At 47.4% G+C, this 27264-nt stretch overlaps 8 protein-coding genes across 8 annotated transcripts; 3 read left to right on the top strand and 5 right to left on the bottom strand.

Moving 5' to 3' along the window:
• Positions 1-129: 129 nt before the first annotated feature.
• On the bottom strand, positions 130-1515 carry GLAREA_10120 (NIF3 (NGG1p interacting factor 3)-like protein; the record flags this gene model as incomplete). Its single annotated transcript, XM_008080170.1, has 5 exons — positions 130-652; positions 738-915; positions 1170-1289; positions 1345-1388; positions 1451-1515. 5 exons carry the CDS (start codon positions 1513-1515, stop codon positions 130-132), a joined length of 930 nt encoding a protein of 309 aa, XP_008078361.1.
• Positions 1516-2029: 514 nt separating this feature from the next.
• GLAREA_10121 (BolA-like protein) lies at positions 2030-2419 on the top strand (the record flags this gene model as incomplete). The annotated part of the gene is made up of 2 exons (XM_008080171.1): positions 2030-2123; positions 2181-2419. The coding sequence occupies 2 exons, from the start codon at positions 2030-2032 to the stop codon at positions 2417-2419; spliced, it is 333 nt and encodes a 110-aa protein (XP_008078362.1).
• A 1189-nt stretch (positions 2420-3608) lies between these two features.
• On the top strand, positions 3609-5971 carry GLAREA_10122 (ARM repeat-containing protein; the record flags this gene model as incomplete). Its single annotated transcript, XM_008080172.1, has 4 exons — positions 3609-3838; positions 3900-4537; positions 4585-5330; positions 5378-5971. The coding sequence occupies 4 exons, from the start codon at positions 3609-3611 to the stop codon at positions 5969-5971; spliced, it is 2208 nt and encodes a 735-aa protein (XP_008078363.1).
• Positions 5972-7110: 1139 nt separating this feature from the next.
• Positions 7111-9208, bottom strand: GLAREA_10123 (Zn2/Cys6 DNA-binding protein; the record flags this gene model as incomplete). The annotated part of the gene is made up of 5 exons (XM_008080173.1): positions 7111-7440; positions 7486-8253; positions 8303-8443; positions 8494-9111; positions 9185-9208. 5 exons carry the CDS (start codon positions 9206-9208, stop codon positions 7111-7113), a joined length of 1881 nt encoding a protein of 626 aa, XP_008078364.1.
• Positions 9209-11754: 2546 nt separating this feature from the next.
• On the bottom strand, positions 11755-13104 carry GLAREA_10124 (uncharacterized protein; the record flags this gene model as incomplete). Its single annotated transcript, XM_008080174.1, has 2 exons — positions 11755-12776; positions 12864-13104. The coding sequence occupies 2 exons, from the start codon at positions 13102-13104 to the stop codon at positions 11755-11757; spliced, it is 1263 nt and encodes a 420-aa protein (XP_008078365.1).
• A 1347-nt stretch (positions 13105-14451) lies between these two features.
• Positions 14452-18686, bottom strand: GLAREA_10125 (ARM repeat-containing protein; the record flags this gene model as incomplete). Its single annotated transcript, XM_008080175.1, has 11 exons — positions 14452-15140; positions 15188-15789; positions 15840-15982; positions 16029-16287; positions 16345-16448; positions 16497-16721; positions 16779-16850; positions 16902-17026; positions 17080-17545; positions 17591-17779; positions 17829-18686. The coding sequence occupies 11 exons, from the start codon at positions 18684-18686 to the stop codon at positions 14452-14454; spliced, it is 3732 nt and encodes a 1243-aa protein (XP_008078366.1).
• A 995-nt stretch (positions 18687-19681) lies between these two features.
• Positions 19682-22071, bottom strand: GLAREA_10126 ((Trans)glycosidase; the record flags this gene model as incomplete). The annotated part of the gene is made up of 3 exons (XM_008080176.1): positions 19682-20341; positions 20388-21638; positions 21688-22071. The coding sequence occupies 3 exons, from the start codon at positions 22069-22071 to the stop codon at positions 19682-19684; spliced, it is 2295 nt and encodes a 764-aa protein (XP_008078367.1).
• A 776-nt stretch (positions 22072-22847) lies between these two features.
• On the top strand, positions 22848-27174 carry GLAREA_10127 (TPR-like protein; the record flags this gene model as incomplete). Its single annotated transcript, XM_008080177.1, has 2 exons — positions 22848-22963; positions 23013-27174. 2 exons carry the CDS (start codon positions 22848-22850, stop codon positions 27172-27174), a joined length of 4278 nt encoding a protein of 1425 aa, XP_008078368.1.
• Positions 27175-27264: the final 90 nt, after the last annotated feature.

Consider the following 27264-nt stretch of genomic DNA (forward strand, 5'->3'; position numbering starts at 1 on the left):
ATCAAGACGGATCGGCTCTAGCCAGGCGGACATGTCGGTTCGAACGACCCAAGCCTACACTTTTAATTGTCAATTCGACATCCTTCTCTTTACAACCAACTCATCGTCACTACCTTAATCCGTACATCCTCACCACCCCTCAACCCCCCTCCCAACGACATAAAAAGGATCCCTATCAGCCTCACTAACACCAACCTCAAAACCTTCATCCACCTTCCACGTCCCCTTCTGTCTCAACCCTGCAATTACCCCAGTAACCTCCTTCTCCAACAACCCTTTCATTCTGTCCCCCAAAAACGCTCTCTCAGTATTACTATGAAACGCAGTAATCACACACTTCCCCATCTCAATCGCGGCCAGCGCTTCGTGATGCGACAGCTCACCCGTGAATAGCAAATCAACATCAAGGCCATTGAGCATGGAACCGCCGGAGCCGGCGCAAATGCCGATTGAAGATATTGGGTGAGCGCGTGCAGAGTTTGAGGAGAGTGATTGCGGTGTCGCTACGGACAGGTAGGGAATGTTAAGGGAGGTTGTTATGGCTTTGATCAAGGTGTTGAGGGGTTGCGGGGTGGAGAAGCGCAGGATACGACCGTAGCCTGCTGTGGACATAGTTGAGGGTGGTGAGGGGTGGGGTGTTATGTTTGTGCGCCTAGTTATGTTAGCATCTAAGAATGAGGGCGGGATGCATAGCCATTTTATGGCTAGAGGTTGAAGTTTGAGGGATTGAAGCTTACTCGCTTGGTCCAAGACTGGAGAAAATATCACATAACCAGTCATTTAGTCCGCCTGGAGCGGCATCTACTGCTGTGTGGGGACAGTATACTGAGATGCCTTCTTGGGCGAGACGGAGGAGGGTGTTTGTTTGGGTGTTGCTCTGGGTGAGTGATTTGAGACCGCGGAATATGATTGGATCTAGAAATTTGTTAGTGATTGCTTCGAGGTATGAGCTGAGATCGGATAAGAAGTGTAGGACCGACGAGAGCTGTAAGGCATAACAGGAACATCATCCATCTGAGTATGAATTGAGACTTAATCGGCCTCTTTTAAAGAGACTGGAACATCGATAAGCAATTCGATAACTAAAGCAACTTTGTTTCTGATATTGAAATAATCTTCCCCAGAGTAAAACATTCCAAACCTAGACACAAAAAGAAACAAGCACCTACGATACGCAATCACGATCGAATCCCCCCTCTTAATAGCCTCGTCCGCCACCGCCGTCGTCAAGTCAACCGTCAGCAGCACCGATTTCTTCAAATGATCTCGGTGCGGCGCTTCCAGCAATACTATTTACAAATGAGCCTTTATTTCAGTGAATCTGGAAACGGGGTTCATACATACAACCGGTATTATCAAAAGATTTGTCTGCTAGGACTTCGGGATACCTGGATATTTATTAGTGAGAAGATGATAAGATGAATGACTAGGCTGAGGTAGGTATACATACAACTGTCGAACAGCTGTGATGACCGCGTTTGTGAAGGGAGAGATTTTGGAGGTTTGAGAGGTCATTGTGGTGAGATTTCTGGTTGTTGGGAATCTTTTAAAGGGGCGAAATGAAGAGAGTAGATTTCTAGAAAAGTTCATTATTTGTTGAAGGTTTGTATGGCTCATGAACTGTTCCAAAGTTGCTCGAGGTCGAGGTCGAGAGCAAGCCCCGCTTTTATTTAAGCGATCCGGATTGTGTGTGGAGGGGTCTTTGGGTTTTGATATGGAAGTTTGGATGATATTGAATGACAATACTGTCTGAGACTTCTAGACTTACTCGTGATCTGTTTTGCATCTATTACTCACTCTTTGGTATGTCTGGTTCTTATAATTTACATATATTATCTTTACGAAAATACTGTGCTCAATTACCAACCTTCCTGACGCTGTTTACTAATTCTTTGACTACCGTACAACCCCGCCAAACGTAATTGTGCAGCGACCAGTACTTTTTCTCTCGATCAGATAAGATTTGATCTCGCGCATCAACACTACCAAGTCGACTATAGCATTTAGCCCTTCTGGGTCGTACGAAATCATGTCTGGGGACTCGGGGGTCACGGATGCTGGACTGAAGTCTAAGCTAATTGAAAAATTACAAGCTGTGCATGTCGAGATTGAGGATATGTCAGGTAGGTCTCCTCCCAGTATCACGGCTACGACAGACAGCTGATTGTCGCATGATACAGGCGGCTGTGGACAAGCTTTTTCTGCTGTTATCGTTTCCCCATTATTCGAGAAGAAGACGACGTTGGCAAGACATAGATTGGTTAATACCGAATTGAAGAGCGAGATCGCTGCTATACATGCTTGGACGCCAAAATGTTATACACCGGAACAGTGGGAGAAGCAGAAGGCTGAAGGGAACCAAGCTGTTGCGCCGGGAAAGGATACGACTGGAGAAGTAGTCAATGGGACAACTGCTTGAATGCCATACGATGGAAGACCAGATTCGGAGTCAAGGGCATGCCAAGTAGTGAGGAGGGAATGTGAAAACAGAGCGCAAGCAGAGTCAAGTTGAAGCCATATTGAATGTCAGCGATTTTTCGCAACTCCGCGACTCGAAGAACATGGCGCGCAATGGAGGTTGGACTTGATGGTTTTGAGGATTTGGCTAGGAGTATAGATCACAACTAGCCTCCTTCATATACATTGCCTAGCCGGGTCGTCGCTCTAAACCCCCTAGGCACTCAGAGAGTGTCTCGTAGCTCGTCTTAGAGATAATCAACAATGTCTAACCAATAGAGATCGAGTTGTTCCCGGGTCTTGGTGCTAATAACTTTGGTGTTAATATGCCTTTTGTCACATGCCGATGGGTCCTTTGCGAATGCCGTCCAAAGTAAACGTTCAGATTGAGTTGTCCGCTTTTAATTTCCATCATGGTCGGAGGTATGACTTCTAATCTTCCATCACGGCTAGTTGGTTCGAGTGTGACATAACGCCTTTAAACCTCCGCTTGAGTCCTCAGCTTGATGGTTTGTTCATTTTCTGTGCAACAAGACTGAAGACGGCCACTGATGACATGAAGAGTACGATATTGTAGAACTAGTAATACTGAGCTACCTGGGCCAAAAGAAGAGTTTGTGGTACTAACTGCATTACGAGAATATGCACTTTCTTCTGCATCTGTTCGAGCCTCGACAAACAGTCGACGAAGGTTGGGAAGATTGGCCTTGGAAAACTTAGCTAAACCCATTTTCAATGTGCTTTGAGGAAAGGAAGCATAGTTACCATGATCAAATCTCAATTAACGGTCTTATACTCAGTGGATTGTTTCATGCCCATGATGTTGTGGGGATAAGGAGGTGAGAACAACTCCACGTGAAGCTTGAATTCATGCTTCCACCCCGCCCCTGTCACAACCAAATTTAGCGTTGGACCTGCAGGGCTGAGATTTGGACAATGGGCAACATCAATACCTTTCATTGCGACGAAGAAATTACGAGCACACAAGAACTCCGCACCTCAATAACGATTTGATCCTACATCATTTGACAGCACACCTCAAGCAGACATCAATCACTTCAGCTCTGCAAGAATCTGCCTTTCGACCTTCCCACCTCAAAAGGCCACCGGTGTATGAGGGGCACGACCTCGAATCGCCATCCGAGTGAACGATGGCGGTCAACAGGATAAAAGGGGCCTTCGCGGTACCCAGGAAGGGCGAGACATTCGAGTTGAGAGCTGGATTAGTATCGCAGTATGCGTACGAGCGCAAAGAGGCTATCCAGAAGACCATCATGTCCATGACCTTGGGCAAAGATGTGTCTGCGCTTTTTCCGGACGTTTTGAAGAATATTGCCACTGCAGATTTGGATCAGAAGAAGCTTGTCTACCTATATCTGATGTATGTTGCCTAGCTGGAGATATGTCCCTGACATGCACGAGATGGCTGATATTGCAACTAGGAATTATGCCAAATCGCATCCGGATCTCTGTATACTAGCGGTCAATACGTTTGTGCAAGACTCAGAAGATCCAAATCCACTCGTACGCGCCCTCGCTATTCGAACTATGGGTTGTATCCGGGTAGATAAGATGGTTGATTATATGGAGGAACCTTTACGAAAAACACTACGAGATGAATCTCCTTATGTGCGGAAAACTGCTGCGATATGCGTTGCCAAACTCTTTGATCTCAATCCTACAATGTGCCTCGAAAACGGGTTTTTAGAAACATTACAAGAATTAATTGGCGATCCAAATCCTATGGTCGTGGCCAACTCTGTGACAGCACTGGCAGAAATCAACGAAGCTGCGCCAGAAACAAAGGCTTTACGGGTGACGCCGGCAACACTGAAAAAGATGTTGATGGCTCTGAATGAATGTACGGAGTGGGGAAGAGTTACGATATTGACGACTTTGGCGGATTATAAGGCTCAAGACGTGAAGGAGTCGGAACACATTTGTGAGAGAGTATCACCACAGTTCCAGCATGTCAACCCAAGTGTCGTGCTGGCTGCGGTCAAAGTTGTGTTCCTGCATATGAAAAATGTCAGCCAGGAACTGAACAAACAGTACTTGAAGAAAATGGCACCTCCTTTAGGTAAGAAAGCCATTCTAGTCTGCTTAACTTTGGTTAACATTTGATAGTCACCCTTGTGGCCTCTGCCCCAGAAGTCCAATATGTTGCGTTAAGAAACATTGATTTGCTACTTCAATCCAAACCCGACATCCTAAGCAAAGAGCTGCGTGTTTTCTTCTGCAAATACAACGATCCGCCATACGTAAAGCTTCAGAAACTCGAGATTATGGTACGGATAGCCAATGACAAAAACGTCGACCAGCTCCTTGCCGAATTGAAAGAGTACGCTCTGGAAGTCGACATGGATTTTGTTCGCCGAGCTGTAAAGGCTATCGGACAAGCTGCGATCAAGATCGAGAGCGCCAGCGAGAAGTGCGTAAACACCCTTCTTGACCTCATCGCCACAAAAGTGAACTATGTTGTTCAAGAGGCGATTGTAGTCATCAAGGACATTTTCCGAAAATATCCTGGTTATGAAGGGATCATTCCAACTTTGTGCAAACACATTGATGAATTAGATGAACCAGAGGCACGTGGTGCTTTGATATGGATTGTAGGAGAGTATGCGGAGAAAATTAGCAATGCTGATGAGATTCTTGCTGGCTTCGTGGAAGGCTTTATGGAAGAGTTCACACAAGTCCAGCTTCAAATTTTGACTGCCGTTGTCAAGTTATTTTTGAAGAAACCTGACAACAACCAAGGTCTCGTACAGACGGTTCTCCAGTCTGCAACGGCCGACAACGATAACCCGGATATTAGGGATAGAGCATATGTTTACTGGAGACTGCTATCAGGCGATCTTCAAATCGCCAAGGTAGGCTTGGCTAAATCCATACTTATTTTAAATGCTAATGAACTCAGAACATCATTCTCTCGGAAAAACCTCCTATCACCACTACCATGTCATCACTACCTCCAGCACTATTAGAACAACTTTTAACCGAGCTTTCAACTCTTGCTTCCGTATATCACAAACCACCAGAGACCTTCGTCGGCCACGGTCGATATGGCGCCGACGCCATCCAACACGCAGCGATTCAAGAGCAACGCCAAAACGCAGTCGACAATCCAATCGCAGCCGCTGGGGTGGTCGCCAAACAAAATGGTCAAAACGCTGAGAACCTTCTCGACATCGACTTTGACGGCGGCGCACCCGCATCAGCAGACGCCCTACCTAGCGGCGGCGCATCAGGTCTCGAAGGTCTTGCTGGAACCCCTCAACGTGTCGCTAGTCCACCTTCCCAACAACCAGCCAACAACATGGATGACATGATGGGTCTGTTCGATATGAATGGAAGTAGCTCGAACCCGGCACCACAGGGCAACGATATGAATGATCTGATGGGCGGTCTTGCGGGCATGGATATGAGTCTTAATCATCAGCCGCCGCCACCGCAGCAGCAGCTTGGGGAGCAGGGGAAGAAGACTAATGAGGATTTGTTGGGGATGTTTTAGATAACTAGTCTGACTTTTTGAGTGTGGGGTGGGTAGCTAGGCTTTGAATTTGATGATGTGGAAAACTCATGTTGCTGTTTGCTATATGTGATGTCCTCTATCGCCTGTGCGTAAATAATGTGATATGGCTTTGGTAGTCTCGGCATGAATATTTGTCGTGTCTGTAAGCTCATTTTCGTCTCTGACCATCGATAAACACTCTGACTATCATCTCTGCCTGCTCACAATGTATATGCCACGTCACCTTCATCTTAGACGTTGGAAAACCTCGCTTCGTAAGGGGCTTCGTAGAATTCGATGTGCTGAAGCAAGGGATTTGCACTTTTTCTGAGGATGCTCGGAACTAGATGGCGGGAACATGCTTTTCCGTCCTTGGTGGGGACGATAATTCGGGCGTCGAAATGCTACGTCCTGTGGTTCGAGGGAAGAGGTTAGTTGGGGGTTGTGATGTGATACGATGGTCGATTCTAGTTTAACGATACAGCAAGATTCGAGTAGAAGGATGGGTAGTGCGTTGATGAAAATTTAGAGTACGAGGAAGAATATTGCTGGTCGAGAATTAAGAAAATGGTTTAGTAAAATGGGTGTTGTTTGAGAGCTTTCCGAAGTCAATATTCTAGAATCCGACGATATTGCCGTGATTAAGGATTTTCATGTGAGGACGAAAATAATTTAAGGATATGTGAGACGTGGGTATCTTTGCGCTACCGTAATATAGGGGCACTGGAGACTACCTATTTGGTGTGAGAAGTCAGGGTATGCTTGTGAGCGATATCTGTGGTGGAGTTTTAGTGTGGTTATAAACGTTGAATTAGAAGCGCGATGGTTGATGAATCTGATATACATCTACAACGTACCGAAACTAGTGATATCGTCCAGTACTTTCACAGTTAATTATGCCTACAATTTCAGAGATACCGATCGTCTCAAAGACAACAGAAGTATCCTATATCCATAATCCACGACCCCAAAACCACTAACACCCACCAAAACCATCCAAGCACGCGATTCCTTTTCCCACCAAACACCCAGCTTTGATACCCCTCCCTACCCTACCGATCCAACCCAAGAACTCCCAACCCAGATTTTCCATACCTCAGTCCTGACACCCATATCGCTACAAAAAACCCCCAACCAAATCAAACAGCCAAATACTTAGCCATCAACCTCTCAACACTCTCCCCCTGGTCCCCCGCCGCGCGCTTCAAAAGCGTCAACCTCTCCCGCTCAAACGCCTCTTTCTGCATCATCTCGCGCTGCTGCAACGGGGATAGATCATACGTCCTATTCGCCATCGCCGGCGGCGGGGAGCTTGGTTCTTCGGGACTGGACGGGAAGGATGTGCCTGGGGGAGGGAAGGTGGTGGGGGAGGCGGGGGTGTAGAGGGTTTGCGCGATCATCTGCGAGGGGGAGGGGAGACGGCCGATGTTGTCGCGGCGGATTGTCATGGAGGGGATGCGGATTTGGAACTGTGTGATGTTAGAGGAAAAGGAGAAAAGGGAAGGGAGACTTACGCCTGCGAGGACTCGGGCGTGGTTAAGTCCTAGATGGTCGGCTATATGTACCATTCGTGCTTTCGCGTATGTTCGCTGTGAATCAGTACAGTAATCCGCGGTGCTGACCACGAAAAGGGGCCAGAGGGCGAAGAAACCACCGATGGGTTTAGGGTTTATGAACGCCTCGAGTCCGGCCTCGAAACTCGACAGGTTGGCTGTGGCGGAGGAGCCTTTACCAATGGACCAGCCTAGGAGGTAGGGGATGGAGGAGATTATGTCGATTACGAGGTCAAGACAGATACGATTCGCGTAGGCGTATTCGGGGGTGGTGCGGTAGTCTACTGGTGAACACATCCACGCTGTACAGCGGATTATGATACCAGATGCTGCGATACGAGCGACTCTCGCGTGGTTCCAGAACGTAGCAACCCAGATGTTATGATACGCTTCGATCTTGCCGGGCCAGACTTCAGATTTACTGACGTCCATGCCGGCGATGTTGTCGACCCAGGCGACGGTTTTAGGATGCCACCATTCCGGTAACGAGGCTTCCCAAGCCTGACATTCGGTTTCGACGGCTTGGGCTCGCCGCATGATGTCGGCGATTTTGGCGAAATGTTCAGGGGTGCGGCTGTAGACGCTGAGGGTTTGGTTCATTTCGTAGCGGAGCGTTGCGAGGCGTAGCTTCATGTTTACGATGGGTGAGCCGAAGTCTCCTTCGATGTCTGTTGTCCACCATTCTACTCCTCCTTTTGGTAGTTTGGCAGAGGTCATGCAGTTTATCATCTTGTTACGGTGAGTTGGGAGGGTGGTAAGGGGTAGACTTGACACTTACCATCTGTGTCCGTACTACTTGGAAGAGAGAATTGCCCATTCTGGATTTTGCAAATTTCTTCCCTCTCATTCTTACAAGCTGTACTGCACCATCGATGTGTGAATACCAAGCGGATGCGTTGTTGTTTTCTGTACAGATCGTCTACATATATCAGCATGTTATAACGGAGGTGGAGGATATCCTCGACCTACCTCATAGAAACCTAACATGAGAACAGCAGCAAGTGTTTGATCAGTTCTCTGTAGCGCTGGATTCTGAAGCGCAAGATTCGTTGCTTTCAACGCTCTCGTATAATGCGCAACAGCCATATGCTTCAAGTCCCTTCGGTGCTTAGAGCTTGGTCTATTTGCTAAAGACGCCATCGAGGCAGCAGTGAAAGCAAGCCTCAACTGACTATCCGGGCCTTCTCCTTTCATCAATGGGCCTAGAAAATCAAAATATCCTCGTGGCGTATCGACGTCAGACGTAGGTGACAAGACGTAATTGGAAAGGAAGAAACAGGGCGCTTGTTGTTCAATTGGCACCGAGAGAATCATCGTGTTGATTCGTGACAGTCCCATTTCCATAGCTGCATCCGGTTTGGAAGAATTGCTTTCATCTTTTGAGTTTACCGCAAAGACAGTTTGTTGATTGGGCCCGGTGGGGATAGTAAAGTGTCCAGGCTCTCTTTTACCATTCGTCGCCTTTCTTGCTCTTCTTTCCGTAGCCAACGTCTCATTTCGAAAGACGAGGTCGAAATCATCTTTGTATCCAGGACATTGCCGTCTTGATTTGGCGCATTGATTACAAGTAGGTTTCGTCTCATCGCACTACATCATGAGTGATATTCAGTGGAGTTCCTTTGATTGTATGGATGATATCTTAATCAATCATATGACCCACCTTTATTCTCCTCGTCCTACACATCTGACAGCCCCGTGAGGGCTTCCCACAATAAACCATCTTGTCGAAGTAGATGAGGGTCCTGTCCAGGGAACCCCTTGGTGTGAATACTGGTTGATGAAATACGGATTTTCGCAAGGAAAGAAATGAGTCTGAAGTTGCGTTGATACGGGGCCGGTACAGATGTTCAAGTCCTCGATTTAGCGTTTGTTCTTGTCGTAGGGTAATCGGTTCTGATGTCACGCTAGGATATGGTTGTTGGACAGTTGTTTGTAATCATCAGATGAAACTCTGGCACCTGTCGGTGGCATGTGTAGCTTTGCTGAAACCGGACACCTCAGTCAAGAACCGTTGAGGCTTGACGAGACGATTGCGCTTGCTCGCGTGGTGAGCGGTTGAATGTTCTCCCAATTGCTCCGCCTAATAGCAGACGCAGTGTTGGTGAAGAAACTAAAATCAGAGGTTGATGTCGAACCGGTAGAAAATTGGGAGAGGATGTTCCGTAGATCAAGAAAGTTATCTGGGGCAGGTTGGTAGTGGGGAAGAGCTAGGCCGTGCCATCTGCAACAGTCCTTGTACCAGATCTGTGTGCGTGAACAATGTGGCAAGGATTAAGTGAGAGGTTGTTCCCGGTGGCAAGCTGCTCCCGGGAACGGTTTCCCTTGTCGTATATCAGAATGTAATATAAATGCTGGTGTTTGAGGATAATCTTGATAGGTGCTGACCTCTCTTCAGCTCAACAAAAGTTAGACGATTGTGGCAATAGCAACTGCAGGTTCAATAGAGAGCTTGCCGCGTGGAAGAGTCACTAAAGTATTTTTATACTCGGCCCTGATTTGTCCTCTTACTTGATGCAATGTGGTGCACCGGCAGCGTTCTCACGCTGCACCAGGGTCAGACCAGGGTTTGGGCCTACCGGGATGGGTGGAGGAGTTACCGTTAATTACGGTTTGGTGGTCTGAGCGATGGCCTTCGATACTGATTCGTCCTATTGGGAATGGAGGAGACCATTACAGGCTTGGAAAGAGGAATACGATATGTACTCCAGAGTCAAATCAGCTGTGGGTGTCGTGAATTCGCTTGGGAAAGGGGTCAACTTTGAAGTGAGGGAAGATAGCCGAAATGCTGGAGCCGAAGGATGAGAGATCTCCGATGATTTTCACGGACAAAGCTCTGGAGGATCATTCCATCACGGTTCATGCTGAGAGACGTGATGCCGAAGTCGCACGGGAGTTGACGACACCAGTCGCCGAGAGAGCCCTAAAACGCCCCTCCTCTTGGTCCTGACAGGCCACTACTCGGCCCCGTTGCAAACTACCGCCGGAGCGTTAACTTTCTTTTTCAACGAACACGCGGGAGAAGTTACGGAAGTATATTAGTGCTTCAATACTAGTTCATATACATAGCTCGTCTCACGAGATCAACATTTAGCCTGAAGAGTAGCTTCGATCTCGCTTAGGAGTTGAGTGCTAAGAAGGTGGCTGGCACGTTGGGAAAAGACTCGACTCTCAAGGCCTCAAACCCAGGCAAGAAATGATAGGGAACGATGCTAAACAACCGAACTACTTCGTACTTGCCTTTTAGATCACCCCTCTTCTATTCGTCTCTTCGACGTGTACTTTTCCCACCTCGTTCATACCAGCATATCATCTACGTCGTCATGCTGTCCTCGACTCCAACAAGCAACCCAAGATCTCCAGATTCTACCGGTTCAACTCGGCAATCTCATCTACCAGTCCAGTACCAATTAATCTCACCATCGTCAGGTACGCGATGACCCAAATACCAGGTTGTTTGCCGCCGGCAACATCCGACTTGCCATCGACACCACGGCACCCCTACAACGTTGCATCTGTCAAATTCATGGCACAGCAGGTAACTCGGACGTCAAAGATACATACAGGAGAGTATGATATAAAGAAGCATATAAGTCTCCGAGAAATATCAGTTTCAAACTGTTATTTCGGCTCATCCCATCTTCCTGCAGCGCCGCTGTTCCACTTTCAGGACCCGCTGTCGTCTGTCGATTGCGGGGAAGGTACTGTCGCCTGGGAGGGTTTAAATGTGATATATGGGCAACTATTCTTACGCCTACGAAAGAAGAAGGAATAGTAAAAATGCTTACTCTTCGAACGCTCATGTTGCACGACGGTGTAATTGCGCTACCACCATAAGTGGCTAGTGGAAGGTATTTAGAAGAATTCACCAACAAGTACGACGAGAATTACAGACTATACTCTAGGCCAGATGGACGCTATAGCTAATGTTGTTATCAGGTTAACTAGCAAAGTGTCAGTTTGCTTGCTCATTTTGGACAAGCAATATCTAACGTTTCTTCGCAGCGTCGGCCCGATCTGGATGTCTCTCTCTACGCTCTCCTTCATCGCTCAAGTTCTGTCAAGGCCGCATGGATCGATGCTTCCCAATTTTTTCACCACCGACGTCTCAAGAACGCTACCTGAACCATCCTACTCAATTTACAATTTATCCAACGGCTAATCACACAAGAAACTCGAACGCTCGTTACCGCAAGACTAGCTAATAATCCATAACTATTCAGTGAGATTCAGCTACCGTCTACCCTTCCCCTTGACATCGAAAGTCTTCGTCCAGTATATCCTTCCCCCCTGATCTCTGTGCACAAAGCAAGGCTCCGCGTTTACACCATCAGGACGAATCTGGCCCTCTGACCACTCGCTCGCCCGTTTCACTATTCGTCGGTTGTTATCGCGACACAGAATGTACATTTCTTCGCCAGACTCAATGTCAACATATCTTTCCAGCATCACCACTTCTTCTACCCAACCATGCAGAACGTTGTCTTGACTTGGATCAGGTAACGCAGATGTCGTTGCTACTGGCGCGAGTGGGATGTTGGACTGGCTGCGGTTTGCTTCTTCATACGCTGAATCTGGGATATTTGCTTGTGGAGCATAATCCGTGGTAGTCGGTACATGCGGCTCGCTTTGCATTGAATTACCAAACCGGGATTCCCGTTCGTCAATACGCTCTTGACTGCAGTAAGTAGAGCAATTCAAACACACCCACTCATTCCCCTTAACAACTCTCGTCAGACATTTGTTACATCTCCACCAGTCCTCCCTGATATCCCTTTCAGCCCACCACTTAGCCCACCACTCATCACTGTATCCGTTTGAACCCTTCGGCAGATCCTCCTTGTGGAATTTCTCCAGATGTTCCCTGTAATGATCTAGACGTACAGGCGAATATTCGTGTAGACACCCCCTATAATCGCATTTGAATTTCAGAACATCTCCATGTACCACCCGCTTATGGCGTTCCAAGTCTGCGTTGTTTCTGAATGAGCTCGAGCACACAGAGCACTTTTTTCCAGATGCTAATTTTGATGCCTTTGATACATTACCACTCTTGTCTCGATGAGACGATTTCTTGGCAGGTCGAGTAGAAGTATCATGCGAATCCGTGCTAGGTTCCGCATGTAATCTCGCGGAAGATGACTCAGTATGCTCTCTAGCAGTAGCCTGAGGAGGTGCCATCTGGCTGTAATCCAGCCCTGAGGCAGGAGGATAATAATAGTCATGATTATCACTGCGAGTTTCCTGGCCTGTTCCTGCGGAAGGATAGCTAGCAGTAGTCTGTGGAGGTGCCATGTCTCTCTAAAATGCCCATTGATTGGTTTGGGGATAGGCCACATAACTGTAATAATGGAAATAGGACTGGCTCTCTGGATTTGCCGGTACGTGTCCAACTGGCACGGAACTGCGAGGTTGAGTTTCCTCGATTTCTGGTAGAGCGGAATCCCATCCTTCATATTGGTTGAGCGGTGCTAATTCTTCTGTGTTCGAGTGTTCTTGGGTGGCGTCTTGGTTATCGTCCTGACCATCATCCCACTCATTCCCATCACCATCTTCGATATGCGTAGGGTGATCACGAGCCATTTTGTCTCCGACTTGCTGTTTTCATCTCAGAACTTGTACACTCAGAAAAGAAGAATCGTTCAAAATTGACCCAAGGTAGTGGGAAATAAGATATGAGTTCTGGAAACCAAATGAGGGGTAGAGAATGAAGTGAGGCTGTAAAGGTTGCCACACATGAATGCATTGCAACCCTATATTCCAGTAAACGACATCTATCCCCAGAAAGACTGTCATGTACATGCTATATCTATATATTAAGGAGTGAATGAGATGGATATGAGTCCCATGCCATCCTGAGACCCTTTTATCACCACCAACTATACTTCATTTATCAATCATTCCTCAGACGAGCTGGATAAATACCAAAAAAACCCATTTCTAAATCGCAAATCTTTCCACAGCTTCTACTTCATTTTGATAACCAATTAGACCCCCGGTTCAAGCGATGCAAGCTATATTGACTTCAAAAGTGCCTTTAAAAATGATCTAAAACACTCAAGCTGCTCATTCAAAAGGGATATTTTGGTACCGTAAATCAGTTCCAAATATCCCGTTGCCTTTGCCCCTCAAACTGCACACCCGTGCTAAACCATCGCCTCCTCCCTCCACACCTCCCAGCCATTCAGCTCTCCAAAGTACACCCCCTCCTTCCGCATAACCCCAATTCAAAAAACGACAAGTCACCTGCTTCCACCGTTTCTAATACATCGTACGAGGAAAAAGCAAGCATTGTTTCGTTAAGCGAGGTGTGGCGGATAGTGCGCTTGAGGCGCTGTGTTGGTGTGTAGGTGTGCAGGTGTAGAGGGGTGTGAGATAGTTGTAAGAGAGATTGTTGGTGTTGAAGTAGATGGATGTACTGAGTGAGTTCAAACGGTGGGGGAGTTGTGAGTACTGTATCATCGATGACATTGCATTTGCGTATAGGGGCAGGAGAAGATGAGGATCTAGATGTCGAGCTAGATACCCAGGATCAAAATCTCCGCAGTGCCGAAGAAGATATGTCTATTGAAGCTTCCATTTCAAAATGGCACAAATGTCAACTAGCATCCAAAAAGTTAGGAGAACTTTACAAAAGCACCTTCACGTCACACAACCAACACTCCTCCAACTCCGAAGTATATATCAAACGAAGATTATATTCATAAAAAGCCCTACCAGATACACACCATCATCCCCCCCAACCAAACGCCTAAATAAAAGAATATTTTTACCCCCCCGCCATCCATCTACACCCACCAACCCACCCACCAGCCTACCCGCAACCCAGAAACCCCCTAAATTCACGCACCCATTTTATTCCAAAAAGAAAACTCACTCTTTCCCCATCTGTGAAACCCCCACCCGACAAGCAAGTCAAAGCACCGTCATTCACCTCTCCTCAAACATCCCCGCCACCCCCTCCAGACTCGGACTAGGACCTCTAGGTTCATTCCTAGGAGCTTCCTTTAGGAACTCCTGTTGCATTTTGCTCCTCTCCTTCCTGACGCTCGCCACGGATTTCGTGATTCGGCCTTGTTCACTGATACTCACGCCTTTCAAATCCTTGAGCAGGTCTAGAATGGCACCGCGTTGTTGACGTTGTGGCACGTTCGGTCGAGTGATATACTCGAGAGTTTTGTCGACTGCTTTTTCTTGAATGTTTGGGAGGCTGAGGAGGATGTTACGGGGCGTGTTGGTGAGAGGGGAGTAGCAGGTTAGGATCGCGGCGATGGTTTGCGCGAGTTCTTTGTGGAGGTCAACGAAGTAAGTTTCATTCAAGGACGCGATACAGGATTTGAGGACCTCCTCGCTGATGAACTCGCGAATGGATTGGGAAAAGGCGACATTGCCTGTAGTGGCGGTGAAATCAGGGATGATGGAGCGGTAAACGCGAAGGACGACACCGCAGCAGCGACTGTCGCGCATACGGATTGCGTGTGCCAGAAAGAGGAGGAGAGGTTCGAGAATGGTGGAAGAAGTTAGGCAAAATTTGCGCATGGATGGATAAGATGATGCTGGGTTGCTATCAGCAACATAAGTCGATGCTTCTTTGTTGGTTATTGGTACTGCTTGCGGGTCTGGGTCGATTAGTAGGTGGAACATTATGATCGTATTGATGACTTACTTGGTCGTGCTGGGTCTAGGAAACCCCCGATCATCATTACGGCAGCATGTGTCAATTGGCGCAATATACTTTCCTCTTTCATCTCATCCGTCAGACTCTCGCTTTCTGACTGGATGACTTGTCGTTGCGCAAGTTTTTCCCATTCAGAACTGATTTTTGCATCCATCTGGGTGAAACAGGCCGCTAGTATAGGAGGAACAAAATGGCTCCTAACCTCAACCGGACAATCATCGACCATCAATCGAACCACATTTAATAGAGCAATCAGTTGATGTGATGATAAGCAATGTGCATCAGCAAAGAGCGAGTTAGCAAGTGGTCCCGGAAGTTGACTAAAGCCATAGAAGTCCACATCTAATCGACTCATGCACCAAAGAATGGAGTAGCAGGCTTCTCTCACAGTGCGAACCGAGCCGCGAATGGACGAAGCAAAACCTTCCATTGTAGTCTTTGTGCCAGAAACCCTAGCATAAAAATCGTCTTTCGTGCCTTCTGAGATGCCGGCCTGCCAAAATCGATCGGTAAGGATACGGCTAACCAGACCCTGCATCTCAGGGGGTAAACCTGCCCAATTTGAAGGATTGTGGAAAGCGTGAGAGTGGCTAAAGTGTGATTAGATATTTTCTTCAATCTTGACTTGCTATCTGCTTACTTGAGAAATTGTAAAAGGTTCGGCAAAATGACAGGCAAGCGTTCTCGCCACAACATTCGAGATACCCTATAAGCCTCCGAGTCTTTCTCCACTTTCTCTGTGGAACATGCTAAGAAGCTCTTAGTTGTCCGCAAAGGAAGAGCCTGGGGAATGGTTAGCGCAGGCTATTGAAGCATTAAATAAACATACCTTCAGCCGTTCTTCAAGTTCTGCTTGGATAGCCTGTCCCTCCGGATCCAATGTGTATTGAGCCCAATTCTGGATTTCATGTACACGATGAGATGTCAGATACTGTTGAACTTTATTCAATCCAAGAAGATCACAAAATCCAGGGAAAGTAGAAATGGAGGTCTCCAAGGCGGGATTTAGCCAAAGTTGTTGAACGGGGTCTATAAAGCCCTGTAACTTCTGCAACCGGACTTCTGGGGTAACATTCGCCGCACGATGGCTTTAAAAAATTAGCACTTGTAAACACTCTTACATAGTCCACGTTTGTAAATCTTACATGATGGTAAACAAGAAAGTTTGGTATGAGACTTGTCGCTTGGAATCCAATTTTCCAGACGCGATAATTTCTTTCACTTTTGCTTCTATTTGTTCATAAACATCCTTAACGTGAATTAGCAATTTCTCGAGGATGTACTGTAACGAACTTACCAGAAGTTGATCAGGCATCTTAGAAGCTAAAATTTGCAGCTCATACGTGCCATCTACTTGGAGTTCTTTCACAGCCTCCGAGTAAGCGGCGTGCTCAGGATGTTCGACAGGTTGGCTCATTAATATGTGCTCTAAGACTTTCAGCATAAAGCCAGCTTTCTTGTCCAGCGCAGAAGTGCTAAAAGCCACAGCAAGTTGCAACACTCTTTTGCGAATGAGAGGGTCCTGTGGGCTTTTGTGTTAAAATTTTCCGTTCTCTCGGAACGAGTGAAAGTGACCAACCTCAAAATTCAGTGCCAACAGTCTCTCACACCATGTCTCGAGGTTGTTTTCGATACTTACACGTTGCTGGTCCTACAATGTCTTTAGTGTGTTTTCACCAGTGGTTGTTTATCCAAGCCATACATCTTCTCGCAACTTTGATCCATGGACGGACCGCCACTTCATATAACCTTTCAATGCCGCTTCCACAACTGTGAAATGTGCGTCAACCCGTAGGACTGGAACGGAAGTTTTGGAGTATTTTTCGGCTTGAAAGACTGGTTAGCTTCCTGCCCAGGATTGAATTTATAGTTTCACCTACAGTTGAAAGAAGGCTGTCCATCATACAAGTGCTGCAATGAATTATCAATCTGTCCTAATATATGGTATATCGCCTCTGATTGCTTTTGTCGAACAATGAGCTCGATAATCGTCGTGCTATAACGTCTGTAGTTCCCTAGAAACGCGTGTCTCTCAGGAATAGTATCTATATCTTCTAATAAGAGAACAAAGGAAGGATCGTCTGTGTCATCAGGCATGCTATCATATCGAATTAAGCGTGAGCTGCAAAGCTCTAGAAGTGGTGCGATTAAAGGAGACATGGTGGGGGAGCCACCAATCGTTTCGGAGCGCAACAATCGTGTCCAAGTAACTAAAAGGGGTATTGAAACAACAAAGCTCTGGCTCTGTGTGATGGCAAGGAAAAGATTTAGTAGATTAGGAAGATCGCAATCTTCGGGTATAGCAGAATTCTTCTGCTCGATTAAACTACCAAGATTGGAAATCATCTGAACACAAATTAGAGAATCCAGATACGAGTGGGGATTTCAAACCTCGGAAAATTTCTTAGCAAATAGGTATTTCTCATCGTCAACATTGTTCGCATCAACCACGGACCAGTCATAGAGTTTCTGCAGCAATTCAACCATTTCGCCTTTGTACATTGGACACACCAAAGTCAGGAACTCTTCATCAGAAAAGTTCATTCGACAATACAGAGAATGAAGAGCCTCGACAGACGCCTTACAGATATTAGTCTAGATGAAATTACATTTCGAATAGAGGACTTACCAGCTGCACAGCAACACTTGACGCAGCAAGACTTTTGCACATATGATGAACGCAAGAGGCACTGTTGATGGCTCGAGGTATGGCCCATGGCATGACAGACTTGTAAACCGCTAGAGCTCTTACCGCACAATTTTGGTACTGGGAATTGTTGTATAGGTCGGTATTCAAGCATTGACTGAGTAGTTCACCTAGTCGCACTAACCAACCTTCTTCTCCATATCTTACGGTGTTCTCAATCTGACGATTGGGGAATGCTTCTGCTAGCACAATTGCTGGCGTAAAAATTTCAACGCAAGCTTTGCTGAGAACTCCTTCCCGCATTATGGCAACCGTATCTTCGCCATTGAACACCTCTTCCGAGAGTGTCTCGAGAACGAAGAGGACGAACTCTTTATGCACGACTTGTCCAGGGATATTCCATAATTGGACAAGCAGCTCATCCATATCAAGCCAAGTTGCCGCCCAGCTCCTCTTCGCGATTTCCACCCATAATTGTGCCGTCTTGTTTCGCAGGTACTGCGGATCCTCTTGGGAGACATTCTGTGATAGCTGCAGCACCCACCGTCTCAGAGTGTCCGCCTGTTCCTCTGAATATTCTGCCCATTTGTATCTGAGTGCGAATTCGAGGAGCGAGAGCGCGTAATGGCGCACGACAGGCTGTTGGGTTTTGTCCGAGGCGAGATTGAAGCCGTGATATGGAGCTTCGTCGTTTCTCTTGAGATCTTCGAGGAAAATGCCCGCTTGTCGCCGCGACTCATTCGAGGAATATGGTCCATGGACTAAGTTGAGGGCTTCGTGGATTTGTGGTAATAGGTTCGTGTTACCGCCATTAACATGCTCGCCATTGGGAGGGCCCATCGCGTCTGCCCAAATCGCAAACAATACGTTTGCAGAGTAGATCAGGAGCTTAACTAACCGCGAGATCGGTGGCAAGATACGAGGTAAGGTAGAAATCAAGAGTTCCAACCCAGGTCTAGGACAGAAAAAGAGTCATCCAGCTTGCGATCGATACCTATCGTCATGTGCGTGAATTCACGCTGTCTGAGAGCCTTCGACAGGTGAAAGTTTATGTGATGATTGATAAGTGTGCGAGCCGACCGCAAAGAAACTGGGACCACCAGCTGTTGAAGGGAGCCAGTCCGTGTGCACAAAGCAGAATGCGATGTTGTGATATTGAGAAATTCTGGATGGAGTTGCCAGCAGAAGGAAGGCTGAAGTAGAATCGGCGGTCCACCTTTTGCCGAACAAGGCTGTTAATAACAAAATCCTCACAACGAATCAGCACAAGACTTGTCTAGTTCTTTTCACAGGAAGGAAGATCAACAGCTGTGTTCGACTCAGCTCAGTATTCAGATTTTATCTAAACAGACGTCTCTCTCAAAAGTCGCAGTCACCGCTTCTAGGCTGCTCCAGTGAGTCGAATCGGTAGCCTTGTCAGGCAACCAGACGTCATTGCAGTTCACTTTCCTAATCGTTGATCTCTTTTTACAACATGAGGGCGACTAGAGGGGGAGGGCGATTAGAGGGGGAGGGCGTCTGTTTGAAAAAGAGATGCCTCTACAGCCCTGGCACAATAAGTTTTCAAGCATCTCTCCTTCTGATCTCCGATGGTCAGGTTTGGAGGGGGACAAAAATCTGGTGTCCAGGTAAGGAGAGTTTGGTTCCCGAGCTTCTTTTCATAGGTAATCCTGGTAATGTAACTCTAATGATATAGTTCCGACCGCAATCTCATATATATGTATTTGAAGTAAACCTTATACAGGTCTGTCTCGTCTTGTTGGCTTCGAAAGTATTCCCACCCATGATCAATGCCCAAACGCCTGACTATGCAACTCAATAAACCATCAATATCTTTACATCAAACCGCACTTGCTCTGCTGACATTGATCCAGATAACCCTCTTCCTCTTCCTTACCAAGAGACATATTTTGTCGTCTTTGCACGCCTGTGACTTTGATGGACTGTTCGCCCTCAGCATGCCACCAACGAAGTCGTTGAATCATGCCTCCGTCTTCATCATCAGTGTTGATTGTCCACTTTCCCCCAGATACTTCCACATCGCAGACATCTTTGGGGAAGTGAAATTCGGGCAGGAAAATTTCAGTTGGCGAGTCTTGTGGAGCCACCTTATCTGCTTTTAGATTCAGAGTGAAGACGCAATTACGAAGGTCAAAGCCGTAGTTGATAATCTTGCCAACACTTGCAAATGGTGAAGGACGTACGTATGCTTCAGCGGCACGAAATCCTGGACTATTGGTGAGCTCGGGTGGCTTGTCTGTGGTGGCCTGCGATGATATCGAAGGCGTCTTGAGTTTAGCTTTCAAATTACCTGGATTAACAGTTGACTCGTCAGAGAACTCTCTCTTAGTGTTGCTCCCCAACTTTTGATCCACGGTGAGCGTCGATTCGTTGGTCGGAGACTGAGGCACAGGAGATAGTGGTAACGGCCGGTCGTCGAGGGAGAATATCGACAAGTCTTCACCATTCCACTGGTCGCCCAGCTTATGATTGTTCTACGGAAAGTTAGTTTAGCTCTAAAACGGAGTTGCATCCATATACTTCACACATGTACAGCCACAGGGTGTACCCCGCCATGGCACTACCCTCGACTGCAAAATGATTGGCGTCCATAGCGCCGGATTGACTAGAGTAGTCACCAGTCTTGTACGCATATTTGTCGTCCATATCATATGGTATACCGAATTCAGTGAGCACACAGGGGTGATCGCCCATATAATCTAAGCCTTCTTTTCGAATAGCGGTCAACTGGTCTCGTAAGCAGTTTCTAATTGCAGTCTCACCAATCTTTACCGCGAAGGCAGGGCTCAAATATCGACCACGCAAGATGCCGAACACGTCGACGTTCCAGTACCGGTTCCATTTCTTGGTCATGAGCGTTATACCGTCATAGTAATGCGGAGCATAAACCATATTCGGATCATCATCTGCAGTTCCTTTGATTGATGGGGGAAGCTCCAGAACTGGTGGCTGGCAAAACATGATGGCGTTCTTATGATGCGCCCGTATCGCGTCCCTGTGCATGCGGTAGTACTCCATGAAGTATGTGTTTGTGAACTGTTCATAGTCGATAACCTCGCCCGTCTTTGGGTGTTTCTTGAAATAGTCTTTCTTCAAAATTGTGTCGTTGCTCGGATCCCATACCCCATGTTGGGCCCATATACACTCTCCTAGTTTCCAGCCTGCATCTCTCTTGTAGCCATATCTCGACTCATCATAGTCCGCTGGTAGATATGCAGTTTCCCCTTGCGGGTCGACGAGGGCTCGCCCAGATTTATAAGGGCCCATGCCACCAAAGTCCCAGGTATCCAGTTCGCAAGCGCGGCCCGAGCCCGTTAGGATAGCCTGCCATACCGTAGGAGACGTACCCTTCTTCAGTTTCTGTTCGTCTGGGATGACCGAGATGTCCGGATAGCCTACCATTCCCCGATTTGGCTCATTCATGCTTTCCCATCCAATAACAATGTCGTCTTCCAAATCCCCCGCTTCACTAATTCGCTTTGCCAAGTGAGCACAAGCACCCACAAAATGTTCCTGAAGATAATCCTGGATGTTTTTCCCGTCAATAATGCATTTGGGCGCGAAATCCCGCCCGGCCCAGAAAAGAGTAAAGATGGTTTGGCAAGCGTATCGTGTATAGTTCGTGGACCAGATCATTTTCGGGAACTTTTCAGGCTCGGGATACATGTTGTGAACCAAGGCGGCTTCAGTAGCCGCAAAGCTCTGTGGATTCAGACCACACGCATATAGAGTCCACATAGGGGCTCCCGAACCTCCCGAAAACCTTGACCACTTCGTAGAAAGTCAGCGCAGATTACGGTATGATGATAGGGAGACATACCACGTCCTGGTGGGGGTCCATAAAGATGTAGAAGCCATAATCTCTCGCCATTCTCAGTATCTCAATCGTGTGCTGAATCCATTCTTCGTCATAAGTCCCAGGCCCAGCAGCTTCTATCGCCTCCCAGGTAAAAACATAACGTATCGTATTGTATCCCCACCGCTTGAGTCGCGCAAAGTGAATGTGGGCATCCTCCTTGGGAAATGGGCGGGCTCGGAAAGTGACATTATCGCCCTCGAAGAAGTCGTCCGCCACATGAGATGGTTGCTCTGGGTTACTGGGATACTTCGCATCGCCTGCTAAGTTTATCCCACGCAGGGTGACCTCTCTTCCTCGGGAATCGCGGAAGATGCCTTTCTCGATTGTGAGTCTCAAGGGTGCCATATTGTTGATCTGCCGCGTATGCGATTGAGAACGGTGCCCTAGAGAACCAAGCCGACGACGATGTAGGAGGAGTAGTCGTGTCGCTGCTGGAGGTGCGCAAAAGCGAAAGAATACCAGAAACCCCTTCAAGGCTGTAATCGGGCTATCGATGACGCTGATGCTGCGGGCCCTGCTGGTAATGGGTGTGGTGGGTGAAACCTCGAGTAAGTCCACGGGTGGTGTTCGCTACAAACAGCCTCGTCTGTACGATTGAATGTCAGAATATGGTTGGCCAAGGAGTATTGAAATGAGCTACTTAAGAATCCAATCTAATCCGAGACTGGACTACGTTGAGCCAGGACTTGTATTAAGAGAATCGAGTATTGGTTCGGTTGAAGAAGCAAATGCGCTGAATAATGAGTAGGTAGAGAGGAAAGCTGAAGGTGCAGCAGCAGTGGGAGCCAGGTGCATGTCCCAGCTGCAGCGGGCCAACCGAGCAAGAAAATGGTGATGGATGTCAGTGGCGCTCATTGCCATCCTTCACGACGGCCCGACGTACCCCCGATCCGACCGCATGGGAGGGGCATGCTACCCCACTGAGTCGGTCTTCCAGCGTGGTGGCACAACCTCAATGACAAGGCTGAGAAGCTTTCTGGAAAAAGGTACCATCTGTCTGTGGACTAAAATTGTTGGACCGTCACCATTGATCGGTATCACAGAACATCCCGCCCCATGATTATCCGCATATTTGACTCCCCTTGCTTAGATGTCCTGGATAGGAGTCTCACAGTCCAATCATGTCCGCAAAAGCTGCGCTGAAGTCGATTATTACGGCCATCAAAGCAGAAAAATATGATGATGCTATCAAAGATGCCGAAAAGTTGCTGGCCTCAGATGCCAAGAATTATCAAGCGTAATGATAGTCCCAATGCTCTTGATACCCCCACGCTGATAATATACAGTAACCTTCTTCTCGGGTTTGCGTTGAATAAACAAGGCGACTATGTACAGGCCGAGAAGGCATACGATGCGGCAACCAAGCTCAAGAGGGACGACCCCAATCCGTGGCAAGGCTTAATACAACTATACGAGAGACAAGGCAGTCCGGCGGTAGGGAAATATCAGATTGCGGCATTGCAGCTGGCAGAGTTATACCAGAAAACGGAAGAGAAACATAAATGTCAGGATGTGGTGGATAAATTCCTTGGTTTCGCAAAGAGCCAGGGAACGCGACTTCAGCATAAGAAAGCCCAAGAGATAATTCTGCCTGGATCTCCGATATACGACTTTCTCGAAGGCAGAGTGCCGCGCCCTGGTTATACATATCAGATCATGGCTCAGATCACCGAGTTTGATGAGAAAGAACGAATCAATAAAGAGATTGGTGAGAGGCGAACCAGACTCGGTGCCAAAATTGGCCAGGTAACAGCAGAAGTCAAGAGGGAAGTGCTCAAAGATAGTGACTTGGAGGATCTCTATGAGCAGGTCATTGACTGGGTCACTGATGATGATCTTCGCCGACAATACGAGGAAAAGCTCATTGAGAGATGCGTCGAAGCTCTAGAAGTTCTCCCGCCGGGAGAAGAGAAGAATTCAAAACGATCCAAGGCGCAGAAACTAGCCAGAGACATGGTGATCATCAAACATCCCTTCAAATTAGCATGGGATATTGCCTTAGAATGGCAGGACACAGAAAATATCTCAGATTTAGACCCAAATGTGCTCCGTGAGTACTATGAATTCTTCCCTGCCAGCGGTCTGGGACAAGTTTTGAGGGCTTACATGGGGTGTGAAATATCATCCTTTCCAGCTCCCGCCCCGCGGACGACACCTGCTCCTCAAGAAACCACAGCATCTGATGAGAGTGAGGATGACGACGACCAAGGAGGAGGGGTATCATTAGATGAGCAGATGCTTGCGGAGGATAGGCTGATTCTCATGAGCGAGGGTATCTCGGAGGCTGGAAAATCAATCTTGGCGCACAGACTAATGGGTGAATACTATCAGTTCCTCGAAGAACATGAAAGTGTTGTTGAGCTGATGCGAAATGCTCAACATCTCGTGAAGACTGAAGGTGAGAAAACTGGTCTATCATTTGCTCATTCTCTGCGGGCCATTACAACACTCCTTGCTACTGGCCTTGTCTTCTATCAATCGCCAAAGAACCACCCTGCAGCTAAATCTTTGTTCGACAAGCTTCTTGAGCAGAACCCGACTTTGACACCGGCGTTAATCGGAATTGGATTGATATATGAAGAAGAGGAGGATTATGCAGCGGCTGTTGACTTCCTCGGACGTGCACTTAAGAAAGATCCTGATAACGTTCGGATCAGAGCCGAGGCCGCGTGGGTGAAGGCTCTCAGCGGTGACTACGTTGCCGGAAAAAGTGATCTGGAGAGATGTGTTCCGAAGATCGATGGAAAAGATACGCGGTCAAAAGACCTCCTTGCCCAATGCCAATATCGATTGGGTGTTTGCATATGGAATATTGACTCTTCAAAGTCAGCGAGAAAAGACCGAAATGGAGCCTACGCTTACTTTTTGGCTGCATTAAAGAGCAATCTCAATTTCGCTCCGGCTTACACTAGCCTCGGAATCTTTTATGCGGATTATACAAACGATAAGAAGAGGTCTAGGAAGTGTTTTCAAAAGGCGTTTGAACTTTCACCATCCGAAGTCGAGGCAGCTGAGCGATTAGCTCGCATATTCGCTGAGCAGAGCGACTGGGACCTCGTAGAAGTGGTAGCTCAGAGGGTGGTGGAATCCGGAAAAGTTAGGCCGGCACCAGGATCGAAGAAGAAAGGTATCAGCTGGCCATTTGCAGCTTTAGGTGTTGCGGAACTTAACAAACAAGACTATTCGAAGAGTATAGTGTCATTCCAGTCCGCTCTTAGAATATCCCCAGACGATTATAACTCTTGGGTCGGTTTGGGAGAGAGTTACCACAATTCCGGGCGATACATTGCGGCTACCAAAGCATTTCAACATGCCGAAAGGTTTGAAGAAGAAATAACGAGGCAGAAATCAGGAGAAACTTGGTTCGCAAAGCATATGCTCGCTAATGTCAAGAGGGAACTTGGCGAATACGATGAAGCCATCGAGGGATACCAGAGTGTACTAGAAGAGCATCCTACCGAATTTGGGGTTTCCATCGCCTTAATCCAAGCCCTTGTCGAAAGCGCATGGGATGGTATTGAAAAAGGTCTCTTCGGTTATGCTGCAAATCGCGCCTCGGAGACTATCGACGCAGCTATCAACCTTACGAATACTGGCGCTGCCGACGCTTTCAATCTGTGGAAAGCAGTTGGAGATGCCTGCTCAATATTTTCTTGGGTCCAGGATCGACTTCCTGAATTTCCGTCATCAAACGTTAAGTACCTCTTGAGACTTGAACCCGAACGGGAAGCCTACAAGTTATTTGCAGATGTTGACGGTGTGGACACCGATGTAGTTCTTGCTGATGGTATCTTCGCCAAGGGTCACCAAAAAGGTGTTAATCTTACTAGATGCCTTCATGGAGCTATATTGTCCCATAAAATAGCCGTCCATTCCTCGGCACAAGATATCCATGCCCAGGCTGTCGCCTATTACAACCTGGGTTGGGCAGAACATCGAGCCCACGTTTGTCTAGGCGAAAGTCTCAAGAAAAAGTCCAGCAAATACCTCAAAGCTGCAGTCCGTTGTTTCAAGCGAGCCATTGAGTTGGAAGCAGGAAACTCAGAATTCTGGAATGCACTTGGAGTTGTGACCAGCGTATTGAACCCCAAAGTCGCTCAGCACTCTTTCGTACGAAGTTTATTTTTAAACGAGCGCAGTCCTCACACGTGGACGAACCTGGGCACGCTGTATCTTTTGCAAAACGATATGGGTCTTGCAAATGAAGCTTTTACTCGAGCTCAGTCAAGTGATCCTGAATTTGCTCACGCCTGGGTTGGACAAGGTCTCTTGGCACTTTTGATGACTGGTGATGTCCGAGAGGCGAATCTGCTATTCACCCACGCCATTGAAATCTCGGAGTCATCTTCCTTGATCACAAAGCGACAGTATTCGCAGTCAACATTCGACCAGATACTTGCTACATCTTCTATTGCAAGTGTTACAGACCTTGTTCAGCCTCTGTTCGCCTTAAATCAGTTGCAGGCGATGATGCCTACTGATTTGGCACATTCTCATCTATCTACCCTCTTTTCTGAGCGAATCAATGACGTCGCATCCACCGTCGAGAATCTATCAAAAATCTGCTCTATTGTCGAGGCGGATTATGAAGTCACTGAATCACCTTCATCACTTTCTAGATTTGCCCTAGCAAAAGCAGACCTGGCGCGTTCACAACTCGCAGCAGGCGCATACGCAGCCGCGATTGATAGTGGTGAAACCTCTCTCGAGTTAAGTGCCGATGATGCGGGTAACGAACTCACCGCTGAAGACCGCAAGAAGTGCAGATTATCAGCCCACTTGACTGTCGGGTTAGCACATTACTACAACAAATCTCATGCTAAAGCTCTGGAACTTTTCAAACCTGCACTGGAAGAATCCAACGGGAATCCAGATGCCGTATGCCTTCTTGCACAGGTATTATGGGCAAATGGAGACGAGCCTTCGAAAACGCAAGCTCGCGATCTTCTCTTCGACTGCGTTGAAAGCCATCCAAATCATGTACAATCAGTCATATTACTAGGAGTCATCGCCCTGCTTGATCAAGACGATGAATCTCTTGAAGCAGTCTCCTCAACCCTCCAAGAGCTACGTGCAACTCATTCCATCACCGACTTAGAGATATCACAAGTCAGCGAAATTCTACGCGCCACTGCCGCCTTGTCATCCAATGATGACGCCGACCAAGCTGTCCTCGCGGAAATCCAAACAGATATCCTCCTTCACCCAAACCAGCCCTATGGCTGGAGTCGTCTCGCCGAACTCGCGGAGTCGGATAATGAAGTTGCTGAGACGGCATTGGTCACAGCTGTCAAAGCGGTTCCTCCCCGTGGTCAACTTGAAGGCGCGGATCTTGCGAGTGTGTTTGCCGGGACGGGGAAAGTTGGAGACGCACAGAAGGCAGTTATGTTTGCGCCGTGGAGGAGAGATGGGTGGGATGTTCTTGGTGGGGTTTTGGAGGGGAAATGAATACATGGTTTGACGAAGATATGAGGTATGGTTATTTTGTTAGGGAATGGTGTAGGATTTTACGAAAAGCATGGGTCTTGGTAGAAGATA

This window comes from Glarea lozoyensis, assembly GCF_000409485.1.
Source record: "Glarea lozoyensis ATCC 20868 chromosome Unknown GLAREA13, whole genome shotgun sequence".
Taxonomy (NCBI): Eukaryota; Fungi; Ascomycota; class Leotiomycetes; order Helotiales; family Helotiaceae; genus Glarea; species Glarea lozoyensis.